General features: G+C 40.7%; 4 protein-coding genes across 13 annotated transcripts in view; 3 read left to right on the top strand and 1 right to left on the bottom strand.

Annotated features, from left to right (window-relative positions):
• Positions 1-255: 255 nt before the first annotated feature.
• On the top strand, positions 256-5,180 carry rplp0 (ribosomal protein, large, P0). 2 transcript variants are annotated; one of them, XM_020592618.1, is made up of 8 exons: positions 256-341; positions 2,246-2,353; positions 2,460-2,635; positions 2,889-2,976; positions 3,898-4,044; positions 4,223-4,408; positions 4,536-4,676; positions 4,969-5,180. In XM_020592618.1, the coding sequence occupies exons 2-8, from the start codon at positions 2,300-2,302 to the stop codon at positions 5,122-5,124; spliced, it is 948 nt and encodes a 315-aa protein (XP_020448274.1). In that variant the 5' UTR covers positions 256-341; positions 2,246-2,299; the 3' UTR covers positions 5,125-5,180. The 2 variants fall into 2 exon arrangements, with proteins under 2 accessions (XP_020448274.1, XP_020448273.1); XM_020592617.1 differs by lacking the exon at positions 256-341 and adding an exon at positions 1,907-1,958.
• A 339-nt stretch (positions 5,181-5,519) lies between these two features.
• On the top strand, positions 5,520-10,290 carry LOC109955951 (golgin subfamily A member 7-like). The gene is made up of 5 exons (XM_020592626.1): positions 5,520-6,250; positions 6,827-6,949; positions 7,033-7,185; positions 7,316-7,417; positions 8,512-10,290. Exons 1-5 carry the CDS (start codon positions 6,041-6,043, stop codon positions 8,557-8,559), a joined length of 636 nt encoding a protein of 211 aa, XP_020448282.1. The 5' UTR covers positions 5,520-6,040; the 3' UTR covers positions 8,560-10,290.
• A 1,466-nt stretch (positions 10,291-11,756) lies between these two features.
• Positions 11,757-17,523, top strand: r3hcc1 (R3H domain and coiled-coil containing 1). Of its 2 annotated transcripts, none has more exons than XM_020592603.1 (8): positions 11,757-12,411; positions 12,658-12,795; positions 12,950-13,496; positions 13,721-13,896; positions 14,093-14,163; positions 14,254-14,349; positions 14,547-14,689; positions 16,496-17,523. In XM_020592603.1, the coding sequence occupies exons 1-7, from the start codon at positions 12,368-12,370 to the stop codon at positions 14,654-14,656; spliced, it is 1,182 nt and encodes a 393-aa protein (XP_020448259.1). In that variant the 5' UTR covers positions 11,757-12,367; the 3' UTR covers positions 14,657-14,689; positions 16,496-17,523. The 2 variants fall into 2 exon arrangements, with proteins under 2 accessions (XP_020448259.1, XP_020448258.1); XM_020592602.1 differs by having other exon boundaries at positions 11,759-12,411; positions 16,491-17,522.
• The window catches only part of loxl2a (lysyl oxidase-like 2a), a 27,692-nt gene continuing 23,676 nt past the window's right edge, over positions 14,941-18,956 (bottom strand). For 7 of the 8 annotated variants that reach the window (XM_020592574.1, XM_020592573.1, XM_020592571.1 and 4 more), the window contains exons 11-14: positions 18,461-18,576; positions 18,070-18,206; positions 17,552-17,663; positions 14,942-16,191 (exon numbers count right to left, since the gene is read on the bottom strand). In XM_020592574.1, coding sequence (XP_020448230.1) covers positions 16,121-16,191; positions 17,552-17,663; positions 18,070-18,206; positions 18,461-18,576 — 436 coding nt within the window. In that variant the 3' untranslated portion in view covers positions 14,942-16,120. Of the gene's footprint in view, positions 16,192-17,551; positions 17,664-18,069; positions 18,207-18,460; positions 18,577-18,956 lie in introns of all 8 variants that reach the window. The other variant, XM_020592579.1, reaches the window with a different exon arrangement.

Here is an 18,956-nt window from a genome sequence, read left to right as displayed (position 1 = left end):
CAACTACATGGTAAAAGCTCAGTGAGCGCTGAGTGACTGTCGAGCCTGTAGATTTGGTTTAAGTAAACGCATATTCAAATATTTTGTAAATCAAAACAGCCATTCTTTTGATCCTTACATGTTCTTCGCTCTTCAAACCAATCTGTCCATGTGGCCTGCTAAAAGACTAATTCAGAACACCTGACCAACACAGGGACAACAAATCACATCTCTTCGGCAGGGAGAGGTCCCACACTGAACTCTGTAGTTTGTGAGCACCTGGAGTTTGCCTGTAAGCTCAGAGAGATGTGGTTGGCTATCCAGAACCTCCAAGTATTCCAGGTCCTGCAGCTGATGAAGCTGTAAGAAATCTTTCTCTGGTACATTTTCAAGACGAAGTTTGAGACTTTTGAGCTCTGGAAATAGTTGTGGGATTTGAGAGGTGTGAGCTCCCAAATGTGAAGGCCAGGGGTCTATGTGAAGGTGGAGGAGATTTGGTACCTGTACTGCTACAGCTGCCATCTCCTCTGAGGACAACCCTGCAACACACAGTGTGAGACTGGTTGCTGTGGCTGGAATGGAAGTGACATAATTCTTAACAGGTGGGCCCTTCACAATGACAAGGGTTTCCAGAAGAGGTAGGTCACTCAGCCATGACTTCAGGTGACACACTGCTGATGGAATCTCCTGATGTGAATGCCTGTAGAAAAGGGCAAGACTCTTCAGTCCAGGCATCAGGCTCACTGCATTTTCTGGTAATGACTCATCCGTGCAGTCAATAAGCTCCAAACTGGACAGGACTGGGGTCCCAGCTTGTCCACCTGGGTTGGGTCTGGCAATACTGTTAAAGACATGCTGCCTGTGCACAGCAGACAACGAGAGATGCTTCAGCTTAGGCAGGCACTTAAGTATGGAATGAACCATTACAGTGGTTTCTCCAGAGATTCCCATGTGATGACAGACCAGAGTTGTAAGATTTGGAAACTGGGAGACAGCAGAAATCAGACTATCCATTGTTATAGTCCTCAATGTAACATCACACAGGCTAAGGTGAGTCAACCGCTGGGGTTGAGATGTGGTGAAAGCTTCTAGAGAAAGAGAAATGCGACTGTTTCTTATAGCCAAACGCTTTAATTGTAGGAAGTCCTTTAAGCAGTCGAAAGTCTTATCGGAGCTTTGGTCCATTACCACCGTGGTGAGAGTAGGGAGGGACTGGGCCAGATCTTTCCAGTACTTAGCTTTGCTGTTCCTCAACACCACACTAGTGACTTTTCTGCGGCGAAGAGTGGCCCAGAAATGACTGTTGTACGAGCCATTTTTAAAAGTCAGAACTACTGCACAGTCTCTCCAGAGAGACCAGTGGTCGACAAGTTTTTTGAAATACTTGCAGACTGTCCGGACACTGAACTTGTCTGCCGCTGACAGATAGCCAAACACGTGGGTCCAGACCTCTGACGGAAGCTGTGCAGCCTGTACCATTGTGTTTGCTCTGTATTAGCTAGTTGTCTCTCACCGATGAAACCCCGTGTGTTATTGCCTCTGTTCACAAGGCAGATATTTCTAATACTACACCTTTCTCTTTAAGTTAATATTGAAACTTCTTCTTCTTGGAACTGGTTTTCTTCTTCTTCTTTTTCTTCTTATTGGCAGCTGACAGAGCTTTTGGTGAACTACCGCCACCTTCTGAATCGGAGTGTAGGCCTGACTATATTTTTCTATCAAGTTCTGTTTTTCCAAAAGAAGAAAAAAATATTGATAATACTCTATACAGCGCATAACCGTAGCACATTATTGGTAGGTTTTACAATGGATGCATTACGGTCGCTCTCATCGAGGAACTGCAGTGATTGACACTGCAGCCATCCAATTGCGGTGAAACTGACGCCCGTAACGCCACTGTGATTGGTCACTTATCTGGTATATATTGTTCATACGTCTTTCCTTTTCCCTCTTTCTTTCACGCGACCCTTGTGTGTCTGGTGAGAATGTGTTCACGTTGTTTTATTAAACAGAAAAAATGGCTATCTAGAAAAATTATACAATATAGGATTTTAATTTTCATGAGATAAACGCCTGTAGCACTTATGGATGTGTATTTCGTGTCTAATAAAAAGTGTGATCGTGCGACTTGACGAAGTACGGCCTGTTAAATTATTGCTAGCTCACAGTCGGCTAACGTTAGCGCTCGACCACATGTCAGGGTGTGCTATGCTGTTTGAATAGTTCTGTTTTTTAAAATGTTTTCTAACTTTTTCATTCTTTTCAGATCCTACCTTGTCTTTAAACCAGCTGTTAAGCGATCCTTGGAAGCACTGCAAAGATGCCCAGGGAAGACAGGGCCACGTGGAAGTCCAACTATTTTTTGAAAATCATCGTAAGTATGAAATGGCACGCCAGGTTTGTGTTTACACATAGTCACTGTAGGTTTATACGTCAAATATTATGTTTCTTTATCTGTTCTACGTCCTCTGTATTTGTAGCAACTTTTGGATGACTATCCAAAATGCTTCATTGTGGGGGCAGACAATGTGGGCTCCAAGCAGATGCAGACCATCCGTCTGTCTCTGCGTGGAAAGGCCGTGGTGCTTATGGGTAAAAACACCATGATGCGCAAAGCTATCCGTGGCCACCTGGAGAACAATCCTGCCCTGGAGAAGTGAGTTTTCAGTTCTTCTGCTTTTACTGCCATGAGCCATTGCTTTTTACATAGCAGGATTGTTACAGTGCAGCTTGTGTGGTGCTGTGTTGTCGTTCCCCCTGCATACAGAAATCTGTTTCCAGCTATCCCTGTCTGTCCAAATCCCCTGCCAACCAGGGACGCACGGTCTCAGACACTTGAACCTTTGGCTTAGTGAAAATGATGCTCTGATCTGCTGTGATATCTAACAGTTGATCCCATCATTTTACAGGCTTCTGCCTCATATTAAAGGAAATGTGGGCTTTGTCTTCACCAAGGAGGATTTGGCTGAGGTCAGGGACCTGCTGCTGGCCAACAAGGTAAGAGCCCTAAAGAGAAACCTGACTGTAAAAGAGACTTCACTCAATGGCTAATTTCTGTCAGAACAATCCGGACCTGGTATCCCCTCAGATATTGACTGGTGCCTTATTTGCATGTGAAAGAAATTAAATAGATGAATAATGTATAAAATGTCCAAGGTACCTATGGTACAATCAGCTTTTTACACCAGCATATTACAGCACATTTAACTGTAGACCACACACACTCGCAGGCCAGTTTTAGGTACATCTGGGTAAAACTAATGCAGTTTAATTATATGAATTTTGTGTTAATAATGGAATTGGTTTTGATACACATAGATTGGACAAAACATGTTTCAGATAATCCCACCAACTTCATCACAAGCTAAAGCCTCTAAAAGGACTGCTTAAAAGTTCTTAAAATACAAACTGCTGTCCAGGTTCCTAGGTCAAAAAATGACAAAAGGTTTGAAATTTTTTTGTTGAAAAGAAACAAGCATGGCAGTTGTACACGTATACAAACAGGGTTTATATTTACTGGATTAAAAGTTGGATGGTTTACTTGCTAGTTGGTGATTAGTGCTAGCAAATGACTTTTGAAGGTATGAGAAAGTCATGTGGATGCCATCAGCAACATAACAGGAGGAACCTAGCTGATTGGTAACAGTTCAACATCAGAATCAGAACTCAAACGTTGTCAGCGTGCAGGATTAGTTACAATGCAGCTTTGTGTGGTGCTGTATTGTCGTTCCCCCTGCAAACAGTAACCTGTTTCCTCGCTATCCCTGTCTGTCAACTCCCATTGACTGCCAGGGACGCATGGTTTCAGACATTAAATCAAAACTTTGTGTCAAGTCATGACATCAATGTTTAAACCTGCCATTTTAAAATGCATTCATCCTTAGCAAGTGCACTAAAATGTTGCCCTCAATACTCCAGGTGCCAGCAGCTGCCCGTGCTGGAGCCATTGCCCCCTGTGATGTGACTGTGCCTGCCCAGAACACTGGTCTGGGTCCTGAGAAGACCTCATTCTTCCAGGCTCTGGGCATCACCACAAAGATCTCCAGGGGAACCATTGAAATCTTGGTGAGTTTGTAAACATACCACTGGCTTTGGGATCCGTTTACTTGACACCTAGAAATAGCTGTCATGTTGTATATAAAAAGTAATGCCCCAGACCCATTCAGTGAACCACAGGATATTAAACCAAACGTGTATCACGATGTTTGCATCAGTAACTAATCGGCCTTACTCTTCAATCCAGAGCGATGTCAGTTTGATCAAGACTGGTGACAAGGTTGGTGCCAGCGAGGCCACCCTGCTCAACATGCTGAACATCTCGCCCTTCTCCTACGGGCTCATCATTCAGCAGGTGTATGATAACGGCAGTGTTTACAGCCCAGAGGTGCTTGACATAACGGAGGCATCTCTGCATGCTAGGTTCCTGGAGGTGAGATGCAGTGCATTTCTAAAGAAATGGGTCTTGTCACTAAATGATTAAGATCTCCCGTTGGTCGTGTTTACTTTGGAAGATGATCCAAACTGTAAATTAATGATGATAAAACCTATTTCTTTAGGGTGTGAGGAACATCGCTAGTGTTTGTCTGGAGATTGGCTACCCCACTTTGGCCTCTGTTCCCCACTCCATCATCGATGGCTACAAGAGAGTCCTGGCTGTCGCTGTGGAAACAGACTACTCCTTTCCCCTGGCAGACAAGGTAATGATACTTTATGCTTAACTAGTAAACTATGCTGTTAGTTACCCTGCAGGATAGGTTTTGATGTAGCCTGTGTAGTGCTGCGTTGTTGATCACCCTGCAAAGAGTAACATGTTTCATTCTATCCCTGTCTGTTTCAGTTTCAAGTCAGTCAGGGGCGCTTGGTTTCAGACAAGTGTATTCAAATGCATTAATTTGTGTCTGATCAATTTTTATTTATTTATTTTTTTGTACAAGTAGGAAATCACTTGGTTTGGGTGGAAAACTAACGTTATACCTTCTGTCATCACAGGTCAAAGCCTTCCTGGCTGACCCATCTGCTTTTGCTGCTATTGCAGCACCTGTAGTAGCCGCTGAGACTGCTGCAGCTCCAGCTGCTGCTAAGGAAGAGGTCAAGGAGGAGTCTGAGGAATCAGATGATGACATGGGCTTTGGTCTGTTTGACTAAGACACCAAACAGAACCTGATTTGAGTCAAATAAAACCATGATTCAGTAAAAAAAAATCCTGTTTTGTGTGAATGTCCAATATGGCTGAGTTTTTATGGTCACTAAAACTTAACTAATGGTAAATTTGACGTATAGGGTTTTGCCTGTTAAACATCTCCAATTGAGCTGAAAAAAAACCTTAGAAAAAAATCAACTGGACTTAGATTTCTAGATCGAAGACGTTTCACCTCTCATCCAAGAGGCTTCATCAGTTCTGACTGACTGGTGTTAAGCTGGAGACAGAACGGCTCCGGTGTCTCCGGCTCAACACCAGTCAGTCAGAACTGATGAAGCCTCTTGGATGAGAGGTGAAACGTCTTCGATCTAGAAATCTAAGTCCAGTTGATTTTTTTCTAAGGTTTTTTTTTTTCCAGTTTACTATGACCTGGATGACTGAGAATCTGCACAGACTTCTCCAATTGAGACATTTTATATTCAAATGAGATCTGAATTCAAGGTTATTTGAATCTTAATGTTTTCCTGGCTGGGGTTTCCCCTTTTTGAGACTGGATGTACTTTAAACCACTACAGACTTGATGTTTAGACCTGTCAGTTTTCAAAATTGAAAAGCCAATTTTCAATACTAAAGGGAACGAAATGTAAATGTAGTAAATAGCACTATAGAAAAGCTGCATTATATGCATCTACAGATGACAATTCATGTTTTAATTCAGTAGTTTACAGAATATAATTATCTTTCTCTTTTCTGTGGAGCTGTTGCTGCAGTTGTATCACAGATTTACCTTTATATATTGTAAGGATTACTGGTTTTAACTGAGGCTGTGCAGCATTAAAACTGCAGCTTGAAATTTACTGTGAAAACTCCACCATTCTTTAAATGATTTGATGGACTTCCAGTAACGCTCATGTTGAGTTTATGGGCCTATATGTGGTGGATGAACGTGAAGAAGTATATCGTGTCCTTGAACCGCATGTAGTTTCAAAGCTGGTGGGGGTTGACTGTCGAAAGAACAAAAATACCCTTGAGCTCTGTGCAAAAGGCACCTTTATTCTGAAAATTGTCCCGGAAGTCGGGCTGATTGAGCTGGGTTCTGGGAACGCAGAGGAAACGTCAACTATGGCTGAGGTAAGGTTTATATAAGATTTGTTAGTTTTAAAAGACTGACCTGTAATCTAGTGCCTAAATGTCACAAAACGTTTACCGCGTTTTGTTGATTTTAAGTGTTGATAATATCACCGTCCTTTCCAATGGCTTTGATGTGTCAGCGAACGTAAGCTAACGTGGTATTGGCTAGCTAACTGGCCTTATTTTAACCTGGTGAAACATTGAGATAACATCTTTTTATTTTTCCCCAAGTGACATGGCCAAGAGGGCAGTACAAGATTGTCCAGTGAATTGTTACAACAGTAAACAATACAAATAAACCAAAACAGCTGACACGCACTATAGCTACAATGTGATACCCCATAGCATACGCGGTTAGTACTATTTATTTTTGTGTAGTGTCACCATCACATAAGTGATTGCCATTGGATTCGGATATTACAAGCAAACTCAGATGTCGTGTGAGAGATTAGCTTGATAACGTTGTATGCGAGTTAGGAAAGTTCTGGTTTCCCTCGGCGTGTCAGCTAGCTTCATAGGGGGCGCTACTGCCTCAGCCTTTCAGAGAGATGCATACGTTTTGATTTCATTGTGCAGACCCACAGCTTACAGGACCTCCAACAGCCTGCGGTCTCCTCCAAGGTGTTTCTCCAGAGAGACTACAGTTCAGGAACCATTTGCAAGTTCCAGACCAAGTTCCCCTCTGAACTTGAGTCAAAGGTCTGTACAGTGTTTACATGGCTCAAATGATTGTTCACCCAGTATTTAAAGATCATGCATTTAAGCTGTTTTTATGTTTTCAGCTTGATAAGCAGCAGTTTGAGGAGACCATCCAGACTCTGAACAATTTGTATGCTGAGGCAGAGAAAGTTGGAGGAAAGTCTTACTTGGAAGGCTGCCTGGCTTGTCTAACTGCTTATACAATCTTTCTCTGTATGGAGACACAGTATGAAAAGGTAAAACCGCTTCAGTGTTGAACTGTGTATATAATCGGCTGATTACTGGTGTGTTGTGCAGATCTACGTAGATATCCCTGTACATGTTATCGTTGAATGCAGCTCTCATGATCTGCTTCTTTCTCTGCAGGTGTTAAAGAAGATTGCCCGATACATTAAAGACCAGAATGAGAAGATATATGCTCCCAGGGGCCTGCTGCTGACTGACCCCATAGAAAGAGGCCTCAGAGTTGTATCCTTTTGTCTGATTGTCATACAAATTTAATTATAAAAAGGGCCTACCAAAAGTGATAGTCAGTATAGTAACCTATACAACACATGTGTAAAGAGTAAGTGTATGAGTGTGTTTTTGTTTTTTTTGTGGTTCGAATGGGTTCGACTAAGGTCTGTGGTTAACATAAGGCCAGTACGTTTTAATGTTTTGTTCTAAAACATAAAATAGTATACTTCTCGTGAATTAATCGGCTTTTTAAAGACACATAAAGGCATATTAACAACTGGCTAAATGAGATTTTAGGATGTTGGGGATATTAACTGCCATCACACTGAACACTGAGACTCATTTACTCACTAGGTTGCCTTTACAGCTTCGTTGTATTTAAACTCGTACACTTGCAAACTGTTCTGACACCAGCTAGATCAGGTGCACTAAATCAAACTTCAAGTTGGAAGCCGTGGTGGTGACCTTGAAGTCATGAGACAGTGGTGTAGTTAGTTTATAGCCTAACTATCTTTTTACGTCTGGCGATTGTATTTGGGCTTCAAACATCATAAAAGTGATCATCTGTGGAGATTGTCTGAACAAAGCGCATCTGTGTCATAATCAGTTGTTTGTCACAGAGCTTATTTTCCACAATAATCCAGAAGTCTATGGAAAAATCCCATTGGCTGTTTATTGAGGGAACCAGGGTGATGCTAACTTTTGGGTTGCCGTACAAACATGTCATCCTTACGACACTCTGTGACTTATCTCCACCTTAGCCACAATTAAGAATCAGGCCTGTAGTAAAGTGCCGGCATGTAAACTGTGAAGTTGTATAGGGGTACAATAAAGCTTACTTTTAGCTTGTAAATATTTCCACCTTAATAGCTGGTCAGGGTATTCTTGGACAGTTTAAATTATGCCTAATTTTCCACACCAATTCCAACTAAACTGGTGTCGACAGCCAGGAAACACAATACAGTGTCTCCATAATTTAGGTAATACATTTAAACATACTATATCTGATGCAACATTGTGTATACTAAACAATGAAGATTGCTCTTAATTATATTAGAAAATGTGCATGTAGCATTGCACATTTTCCTGAACTTACTATCCTCTAGGTTGAAATCACCATATTTGAAGACAGAAGTATTGGATCTGGAAGATAAAGAAACTTGGGGTATGCCACTCAGATGCACATTTAGTGAAGAGTCAGCATCACTGGAAACATTCTAGGAGCTTCAATGTGACATTCTTGCTCTTAAAATGATAAATCAGAATTTTGTGATTTTCCCAAACTCAGGCATAATACTTGTCTTTTAGCTGTAGTCAAACTCATCTCTGACCATGTAATTCCATCAATTCATGATTACTGAAAATTACTTACCTGGACATAAATTTTGCCTGAACACTACAAACATAACTGGCTTTAAACCTTGTTTTTATGATTTGTCCATTTTCTCTCAAGTCTTTGTATAGGCTGATAACTCGCATACCATCTGTCTGGCAGAACATATTCAGATGTCTGCTTCATCTGAGGGGATGTATATATTTGATCTGATTATTTTCTGTTATTTATAAGTCTTCTACTGTCTGTTTTTATGTTTTAAAATGTGTTTTCATGTCTTTTTATACATGAAGTGATGTACAGTCCAGGCTGTAGGTATTTGGACAGTTAACTCTTTTCTTCTTCAGGCACTGCGCTTCAGCTCAATTTGAAATAATGTGGTCATCTCTACATTAAAGTGCTAAGTCCCAGATTTAATTTGAATAGATTTACATTAATTGATTTAGAAAGGTGTGTGTGTGTGTGTGAGAGAGAGAGAGCAACAAAAATGCATAAATGACTTGCAGTTGATTGAGAGTTACCACCTGTAATATATCCAACGAGCTGGTAAACTGGAGAGCCCAAGTCTAGAAGGTGACCAGGAAAAGCATTCGCATTGTGAAGAATAGCTCTTTATGACTGCATGTCAAGTCAAGAGTGCTTTCTAGGATGTAGGTGTGCACGTTTTCTCATCAGTGATCAAAAGATGACTTCATGGCCACAACCTGATAGGATTCACCACAAGATGCAGGATGCACATTGGCCTTTTTGTTGATTTTACTGTAGCAACATGACTACAGTGGTACACAGGAGCATTCAGTGGCGCTTGGATCCAGAACATATGGCCACTGCAACCTAAAAGCAGGGCATAGGTTTACATCTTTGAGCAGATGCATATCTACTCTTCCCACTTGAATGGAATATACATTATTTTATTTCAAATTGAATGTGAGAGCCTGGTGTCCTAGTTGATCAAGACTGGCCTTTATGAATAGTGCCATTGTGTTAAGTGTCACTTCTTAATCATGAGTATTTAGACTTGTAAGTCAAATGTGCTTTCACCAAAAATTGTCATAGATATAAAATAGATTGTGGCTAAGTGTTTGGCGTAGTCTTTAAACAGTGATTGTTAGGGATAGTGCTCCACAGTATTAACATGCCAGCTGTAGCCTTTGTCAAGGCAAATTTTTTCTTATCTGTGCATGAATTTGACATTGGGGGCGGGGGGCTGCTGTGTGAAACAAACATTGGAAGTTCTGAACTGGAGACTTCACAGATGGAGCCTGTTTAAATGTAATAGGTCTGTCACTAAATAATAACACGACAGAGGGCATTTTGAGAAGTGTCAGTCTAGTGCAACTGCTTTAAATCTCCCTAACCATATTCAACAGTCCTGCTATGTTTGTCATCAGATTTATTGCCTGTATTGCAAATGATGTCCATCTTTTTATCACCACAAAAACCTTAAACACTCTAAACAGATGTTTACTGTAGTTGGTGTTTGATACAGCTAGCCTACCTTTTAAAAAAATAATGTTCTATTTAAATAAATAGTCTTTTCTTAAAATCTGCAGTGCTCCTTGTTTTGAAAGTGTTTTTTTCACTGTAGTATTACCTCAAGGTAAAGATCAGTCTAACTTGCACCATTCACTGAAATAAGCCTTGGTGGTCACGGATAAAACGAGGCTTTGTGACGCACTCAGTCAAGCAGTAACGTTGAAAATGGTTCGTTGTTTCGAACTATTTCACACAGTCAAAAATGGCGACATCTGCTGGCCAAACTTTTGATAATGCATTTGTATGCGTGAAGCAATCTAAGGATATGATGAAACAGTCAGAATATATAGTAAAATAGAATTTAAAAGTAACCATGAAAGGATGGAGAAGCGCGCTCTCCAACAGGAGGTCACGGGCTTTATCGCCGGGCCGGGACGCGCTTACAAAGGCAGGATCTACAAACTGCTCCAAATTAGTCGGCTCTGTTGCAGGTCTCACAAGGTACATAGACACTCCGCGATGCTTGCTTTCTGTGTAAAACGCTCCAGTCTTAGTTGTACAGGTAGAGCTTCTTTTCTCCGTTAGTTTTGTTTTACAAATTGACAAAACATTTGGCCCCATACAGTTTAAGTCAAAATGGCATTGAATCACTGAACTGCACGTACAACCTTTTGTTACCTTACAATTTACTCTCGAAAGTTTTGCAGGCAATATTGATGACTTGTCTTTTTAGCTATGTTATGTAGAAACAAATATTGTGGTCTATAGTGAAAACGTGAAACATTGCTAAAATACACTAACAGACACTCATGGTGATTTAACATACAGCAGATGTGGGCACTTAATTTTATTGTAATATCCCAAACATAAACTAAATGCTCAGGGTAAGTAAGTGTCGTTTTGTTCCAGTGAACATCTGCGTGAAGTTGGCCCCCCACCCAACGCAAAATAAAGCCAGAATGGTGTCATCCGTTTGTGCTTCGTTTGTGCTGGTTTGTGCTGCAAAAAGTTTCGTTTGTGCTGTTACGGTATTTGAGATATTAAACAATACCTTTAGGGGTCATCCACAGGCCACTCAGCCCCCCAGATAGCTCCAAATTGGACAAAAGTGGTGTCGTTCGTTTGTGCTGCAAAAAGTTTCGTTTGTGCTGTTACGGTATTTGAGATATTAAACAATACCTTTAGGGGTCATCCACAGGCCACTCAGCCCCCCAGATAGCTCCAAATTGGACAAAATTGGTGTCGTTCGTTTGTGCTGGTTTGTGCTGCAAAAACTTTCGTTTGTGCTGTTCCGTTATTTGAGATATTAAACAATATATTTAGGGGTCATCCACAGGTCACTCAGCCCCCCAGATAGCTCCAAATTGGACAAAAGTGGTGTCATTCGTTTGTGCTGGTTTGTGCTGCAAAAAGTTTCGTTTGTGCTGTTGCAGCATTTGAGATATTACAGCTGTGCGAAAGATGGGGGGTCAACTTAAAGATGATGATACAAGTCCAACGTTCACATTCACCCATCCGCAGTGGAGGAAAACAAATGGTCACGTGGTTTTCGGCATGGTGAAGTCAAGGCATCAAAATATCTTCCCGCGATACTTCTGTGTTAAGAGGTCCGTACTACTGTATATTCGTTTTTGGCAATGTATGCAGTAGTGTTCTTCGAGCATAACATCACTAGCTGCTTAATAGACAACAGCGGAAAGCCCGTTTAAATTTTTGGAAATATTAGCTAAAGGTAACGTCTGGTAGACTGGCAGTTGCCACACGTAAGCTACGTTCACTAAACTGCTAAGCTAGCTCAATTTTTAACGCTTGGTTGAAGGAACGAAACGACCCTAGCTAGCTAAGCTTTTTGCTCTAACAGCTAACGTCACTTACCGTTAGCTTTAATGTTAGTTAACATAATGCTCAATATCGTTAATTTGGCTGGCGTTAACCTTTCTAACCCTAATTACTAGGTAACGTTACACGCCATAGTAATTTTTGGCATACAACAAACTGATTCTAACGTTTTAAGATAACTTGTTGACTGTGTCAGTACTAATTTTACTTCACACACTGTCAACAAGACCCGTTCTACTCCGTCAACCCTGGCGTTTCCTTGTTTCGATGGGATTTATTTACCAAAGCAAGAAAATACATTCTTGCATCATGTCATGGATGAACTGGAAACATACCAAAAGAAGAGCAACCGCAAGAGGTACTGTAACGTTACGACCATGCAGAAAACAGTAGAGTTGGTCAGTTCAACATTTGTATTGTTTAGCCCTGTGGCCAGTGCTGTGTTTTGTTCTTAAGAACCCGTTCACCCAGTCCCATTTTAAATCGCACCATCTTCATGAAGTCGTACAAACATGTGACTATCTGGGGACTTGGTTGGACAATTTAATTAATTAAAGAATACACTTGACATTAAAGCCTCAATGTCTTTTGTGTCCCTGTCCAGTGTGCTCCTGTTCCCTCCACTACCCAGCAGACTGCGATACTTGATTCACAAAGCCACAGAGGACCTGCCAGAGTTCACTACATTCTCAGTAGGAGAGAATGGGCATCGTAGGGTGGTGGTCTGCCATTCTGAACTCAGGTACAGAACAAAATGATATGCACAGCGTTTGCCGAACGTAAAGTGAAGTGTTTATGTATTTAGAAACTGATATTTTTAAACAAGTTTGATCAGATTGAATGTCAGGGTTTTAACACAAATGTGGGTTTTCTTTTTGTTTGTTTGTTTTTTGTAGGAATGAGAGAGAAGACGACAGTAGCCTAGAGAAAAACAGCTTGTGTGAAGATCCTGTAAGAAGTAGGGAGCCCGGTTCCTCGGTCCAGCAGCAAAGCCGAAGACCAAAAAGACCGGACAAACCCCTTTTCACACCTCGAGCTGTTCGTGAGAGGATGTCCTTACAAAACCCACAAGGACCCACAGCATACAAAGAGCTGTCAAATTTAGCTTCTAGTAGCTGTACTTGCCCCAGAGGTTCATCTGACTCTTGTTTCTCTCATGAAACTACCAAATTCACAAGCTCCTCATCCACATCCAGCCAGGAATCTGTCCCCAGTGTAGCGAGCGGTATTCTCAACCATATTGCAGAGAGTTCAGTATGTCCTCCCGAGGAGGAGTTGGAGCTGAGGCTGCATGATGCTGAGACCTTGGTTTGGGACCAGGCTTTGTCTTCTTTTGCTGACATGACTCTGGCGGACTATGAGAAGGACAAGGAAAACCTGGCCAGTGGCCCATATTGCACCCAGACAGAAGACAATAGCACAGATCTGGATGTTGTAAGTGAGGTGAGTAAGCATATAATTAATTTTGATAGTGTTATTGTTTTTCTATTTCTTTATTTTTGTACAGATTCTCACCAATATACAGATTATTATTGTCTTCTATCACTAGTGTTTTTATTGCTCAGTACCTAGTGTTTTTAGATTAAAATATTACATTAACCTCTTTCATGTAGAGGCCACATTAGCACTATAAATTGTAACCAGTTATTTTGTACATGTCCTGTCAGATTAAGGTGCATCTGAAAGACACAGTGTCTTTTTCCATTGAACACGTCCACAATGACTTCTCTATTTATGAGAATGTGTGCATCAACCCTGATGAGTTTCGTCACGTCATTGAAATCTATGACTTCCCATCTATGCTTAAAACAGATGACATCCTGGATGCTTTCACAGAGTACAGGTACGAGCACAGTTTTTACATCTCGGCTTGTCTACACAACTGTTGCATCTTAGTCCCATTTAGTCAGTCTTTAGGAAGAGAAACTTGTTTTTCTATTGTGTTCAACTTAACAACTTATTAACAGCTTAACAGTATTTGATCCAGCCAAAACTGTATAATTGACATTTACTGAAACTGCTTACTTGTATTGTCTTAGTGATGGAGGAATGAAGATCAAGTGGGTGGACAACACACACGCCCTGGGGGTTTTCTCCAGTGAGTCAGCAGGTATGAGCATACTCATGTGGGCTGGAGGATTCCAAATAGTGTACGACTGAAAATGTACTAACATATCGCTGTTTACTATGTCATTTGAAGCACTCCATGCCCTCTCCATCTGCCACCCACTGTTGAAGGTACGGCCATTGGCAAAAGGGAGTAAAAAATCCAAAGGCAAGGCTATGAGACGAGCAGGTAGGCGAATCACTTATTTGAGACTTGAGGCTGCTTGGAAAATAGATATCTCCAAAATCACAGTGACGTTATCTTGGCTAGTAATACAATAAAAAAATGTAGTTAATATCTAGTAGCTCTTCAGTGGCATATAATCTTTAATCTGGGAATAGATTTTAATATTGGATAATCAGGTGGCTGTTTGTGCTGTCCTCCAGAGTTTATCCAGCCAGTGAAAGAACGTCCCAGGACAGACTGTGCTGCTGCCAGGCGGATGGTGACCAGAGCATTGGGGCTGCAAGGACGTGGACAAGTGCAGCGATACTAAGGAGAACTGCTTTTACACTACTGGCACATACAGGTGAGCAGACTAACAAAGTTCTCAGGTTTTGAACAGGTATAGTGATTACTGAGGAGGCAGTGGAAATTAATTCTTTTTTTGACCTGAAAGTGTGCCACTGTGGCTCTGGTTTTCTTGTAGACAGGAAATAACTGGACATGCTTTAAGACTGGGCCAGCATGTTAGGGTTCTTGTCACATTTGCCTGAGTAACAGTGTTATGTATAGTTCTAACCACCATGGTGGTCTGATTGCTAGTGATGAGAACATCAACACAAAACCATATAAATTGGTATCTGCATTCATTGTTTTTATTTCAATCTATGTAATGCTTTCCATATTCTTTCATGCATATCAGTAAAACAGGCAGTAACTAACAAGCACCCTTATAAAATGGTCTTTGTAATATGCTACATCAAAAATTCTTTTTTTACAAAACAGTCTTTCACATACATTTTTGGCTTTTACAGTACATCCATAATATTATAGTCCCTGATTGATGGTAATTTAACAGCACTCATTCAGAATTAAGCTGAGGGGAAAGGCAAATCATGAAGAAACGTGTGTATGCTATTGCAACTAAAGTAATGAATAAATAAAACATTTTCAAAAGTGAGTTCAAATATGTAGAACACACAACCCTGGAGAAAAAAAAAGTCCATCTCAGCTTAATTCTGACTTTAGTTTAAAACTGAAAATCTTTAGTGTGAGAATTACTGCAGGAAACACATCCAAGCAACTGTTGGCATAAATAATGCACATCTACTATATTCGCACCTGAGTAGCTCTGACAGTGCAAAAATGAATCCGACTTTGAATTGCAGTTTCGAGTTGCCATAGATTGTAGCATGTTGCTTTGCAGTAATTGTCAAAACACAAAACACAAACTGCAATTGATTTCATTATCTTGTTAGTCTTATCTGATACTGTAGACGCAAGTGTGATTTATACATTGACTCTTCGGGAAAACATAACAGTGCAAGATTCAGACAATTTGTAGCACCAGATTTAAGTAGTAGAATATTTTAATCCATCCCAAGCGAACTCATCATGAGGGTAATGGTCTCATCTATGGGTTTTGGTTGAAGGCTTTCCCCAGACACTTGAAATGCTGTCTGAGAACGCAAACTGTCTAATACAACAAATTAATGTATTTGGCTGCAATCCTGCCTGACATCTCTCCCCGTAGGTGCCCGGTCAAAACCTAATTTTACTGACAAAGGCAAGAGACAATAAGATTAAAAAAAAAAAAAATCCTTGTACAGCTAAATGTGGCTTATAAATTTTGTAAGCAAGCAGTTTTATCACAGAGTCATCATCCATTGTACCAGGTGAATCCTGAGCTCAACAACAATCCAGCACTGCTCCAAGGAAGGCAAAAGAGTACAGCTCCCTCTAGTGGTTGTCAAATATGTGTTTCCCTGATGTCTGTCAGTGTTGTCCATCCCAGGGTCTACCTGTGTGAAAGCTGGTTGGTCAGCAGTCCAGGGAACATTTCCTCTGCTTCTGAACTCATTGAGCCACCTATGAAATAAGACAGGGAGTGTCTCAGCAAGAGATGAGCAGTATTCAAAATAAAACAAAACTAATCCAATGTTGAAGCTTCTGGTCAAAGTCAAATCTAAACTTATTAATATACCAGTGTTTTAGATGTGATAAAATGACACCATCAAAACACCGATGTCACAACTAGAGAAACATTTCATTTGTGATTGATACGTGACAGTGGAGTGTCCTCATAATTAGGTTATTCAACTTTTGTCTAACATTTGGAAACGTTTTACTTTGTACAATGTTATGATCTGACGGTCTGTTTTCCACAGAACAGTCCATCAGAAGTCTGCCTCCATTCACTGAAGAAGCCACAATGGCCACAAGTCTCTGGTCATCAACTGCAGCAGGCCCATGTTGTAAAGAGGGAAACTTACAGAGCTGACTGTCCCATGTCACCAACACTGGCCCTGCTGAAGTGTCCTCAAGTATGACACTGAATCACCACCAGCGTCAGCCGTTGTTCTGTAGCTCAACCTGTCATTGTGTTGTTCCTGTTGTCACTAATAAGGCATTGACATAAGTCTAATGTAGACTGTGGGTACATCCCATATCTGTTATAGGTTCGTTCCTATGTCCAGGACATAACCTGGACTTGACTGCATGCTACCTGGAAACTTAAAGTACATTTCAAGGTTGCTTAATTTCCAGTCAGGAGGTGAATCCCAATTCCACTAATTGCATCTATGTTTCCCCTCACTTGTCTTCTTCCTTGTGCACTCGTGTATCCCTGGTTTTAGCTCCTCTAGGCAGCCTACTTGCTCCTTAAAGCAGAAACGAGAGCTTTTGGACATCCTTCATCATGGTGGACCGGAACAACTTTGAGTCAAGTGAGGACAGAGGAACAATAAACTAAGGGAATTGGGATTCACCTAGGGTGATGCTAGATTGGTTGTACAAGCCTGTACATAGTAATTATTTATTAGCTTGTTGTCAAATTCCTGCACAGATTTTCAGGATCTGGTTCTATTCCACTGTGTGCTGTAGTTACCGACAGATTTACATGCAGATTTTTAAATGGAGTGCACAACTCCCAACAGTTAAAAGTAATGTACTGTCAATCCATTAACTGAAGCAATTCTGTTTGGGGGAAAAAACATTTTGGTTAAGTTCTTAGACAAACAAACCTGGGTTATTTTGAGAGTTCAAGTTGTTTTTCTCTGTCGATTTAATAAGTTCTTGATTAAAGTTTAACTCCAATCTTCTGTAACAGGTTGAATTTGTATGTCATTTTAAATTTGAATTTTACTTTTCTGAAAGTGGTATTAATGCAGCCCGAGTTTCTACATTTTGTTTAACATACAGAATTAGAATTACCAAGTAATGGCCTTACCTGTACGGCAGTTGTATGTCCATATCCGCTGTCCATCATACCGGCAGCGGCACTTCATAATATTGTTTGTGTAATCTGATTCTGCAACTTCATAGTTGGGGTTTATCACAACCTGCACGAAGAACAAAAACTAACATTTCAAATAAAGTGTTTCTCAATACAATAACTCGTTTTTTACTAACTACTAAGGACCAAATAATACAGGTTTAGTGATTGGCAGCAGACTAAGAGGGTGACCTAAAGGACTGATGCTCTTAAAGTTTAATTGTAACTGCTGCTTCTGAAAGATGATTGTTTTTCTTTGAGTGAGGCTGGAGTTTGTTTCACAATGTAAAGACTGTAAATGTAGTTTCTTAAGCAGCTACAGTGCCCACCAGCAACCACTGCTCCCTGGTCTTTAAGGCTATATAATGGTATACCTGGGCTGAACGCCAAACACAAATATGACGTAGAATGAGTTGTAAGTGTAGGACTACACCAACTGGATGTGTGTCGTATCCACTATGGCTAAGACTAACCCGCAAGATGTAGTCACCGGGCTTCACATCTGTGATGTCAATCCACTGACAGTCAATGTCATGTCTGTAGGTATCCCAGCAACCCACTGTGATGCCCTGTGCTCCAAAGTTTACACATTCATATGTCTTCTGGATACCTGTTGGCATTTGGAGCAGTTTAGTGTTTGTATTAAAACATTGAGATGATTTTGTTTTCATCAAATCAAAGATCAAAATCATTCAGCTACACAGTCTTATTATCAACCATTCAAATTTTGATTTTAATTTTATCATAGTGTTGCTGCATTATATTCTTAGGAAAGAAAATCTTGTTAAGCCAGAACTTTATAGACTAATTCTGCGCAAAGCCACAGTATAAAATGAAAGTGGACAGGCAGGTGGCTCTATTTACCTTCATCACAGTGGGTGTCCTCCAGACAGAAGCTGGCTTTGTGTCCCTCTGCCACTTTGGTGCCATTCAGGCTCAGCAGGTCATAGTGTGTGAAAACCTCCATACTGTGGTAATGCCTAGAAAAGAAAAAGGCAAAAATCAGTTTTGGGGAAGTTACTTTGGAGGAATAGTTTTGCAAGCTATTATAGCACCTGGGCAGTCTCACTGTCCTTATGCAATAGGCAGCCCGACACTGAAAATGTCCTTGCCAATCCTGAAAACCCACTCACATGCAGCATTTTAAAAATATTCTTTTTGGGCTTTTTATTTGTAGTTTCAAGAGTTACTTGAATCACTATGCAAATATGAATGTACTATAGTTGAACTACCAACAAATGTAGTGAAACTATTTTATTTACATGTAGTTCACTATTCCCCAACACAGAAAATAATAAATGTATGTTGAAACTGCCCATATATGCTTACTTTTAGTTACCCCACAGCAGCACAACACAAA

This window comes from Monopterus albus, unplaced genomic scaffold (genome assembly GCF_001952655.1).
Source record: "Monopterus albus unplaced genomic scaffold, M_albus_1.0 scaffold18.1, whole genome shotgun sequence".
NCBI classification, from domain to species: domain Eukaryota; kingdom Metazoa; phylum Chordata; class Actinopteri; order Synbranchiformes; family Synbranchidae; genus Monopterus; species Monopterus albus.
This window is presented reverse-complemented; position numbering and strand designations above follow the sequence as displayed.

Coding starts and splice junctions, on each gene's coding strand:
- rplp0 (XM_020592618.1), top strand. CDS start 2,300: ATGCCCAGGGAAGACAGGGCCACGTGGAAGTCCAACTATTTTTTGAAA. Junction 2,354..2,459: donor ACTATTTTTTGAAAATCATC/GTAAGTATGAAA, acceptor CTGTATTTGTAG/CAACTTTTGGATGACTATCC. Junction 4,409..4,535: donor TGCATGCTAGGTTCCTGGAG/GTGAGATGCAGT, acceptor CTATTTCTTTAG/GGTGTGAGGAACATCGCTAG.
- LOC109955951 (XM_020592626.1), top strand. CDS start 6,041: ATGGGCCTATATGTGGTGGATGAACGTGAAGAAGTATATCGTGTCCTT. Junction 6,950..7,032: donor CCTCTGAACTTGAGTCAAAG/GTCTGTACAGTG, acceptor TTATGTTTTCAG/CTTGATAAGCAGCAGTTTGA. Junction 7,418..8,511: donor TAGAAAGAGGCCTCAGAGTT/GTATCCTTTTGT, acceptor ACTATCCTCTAG/GTTGAAATCACCATATTTGA.
- r3hcc1 (XM_020592603.1), top strand. CDS start 12,368: ATGGATGAACTGGAAACATACCAAAAGAAGAGCAACCGCAAGAG. Junction 13,497..13,720: donor ATCTGGATGTTGTAAGTGAG/GTGAGTAAGCAT, acceptor ATGTCCTGTCAG/ATTAAGGTGCATCTGAAAGA. Junction 14,164..14,253: donor TTTCTCCAGTGAGTCAGCAG/GTATGAGCATAC, acceptor TGTCATTTGAAG/CACTCCATGCCCTCTCCATC.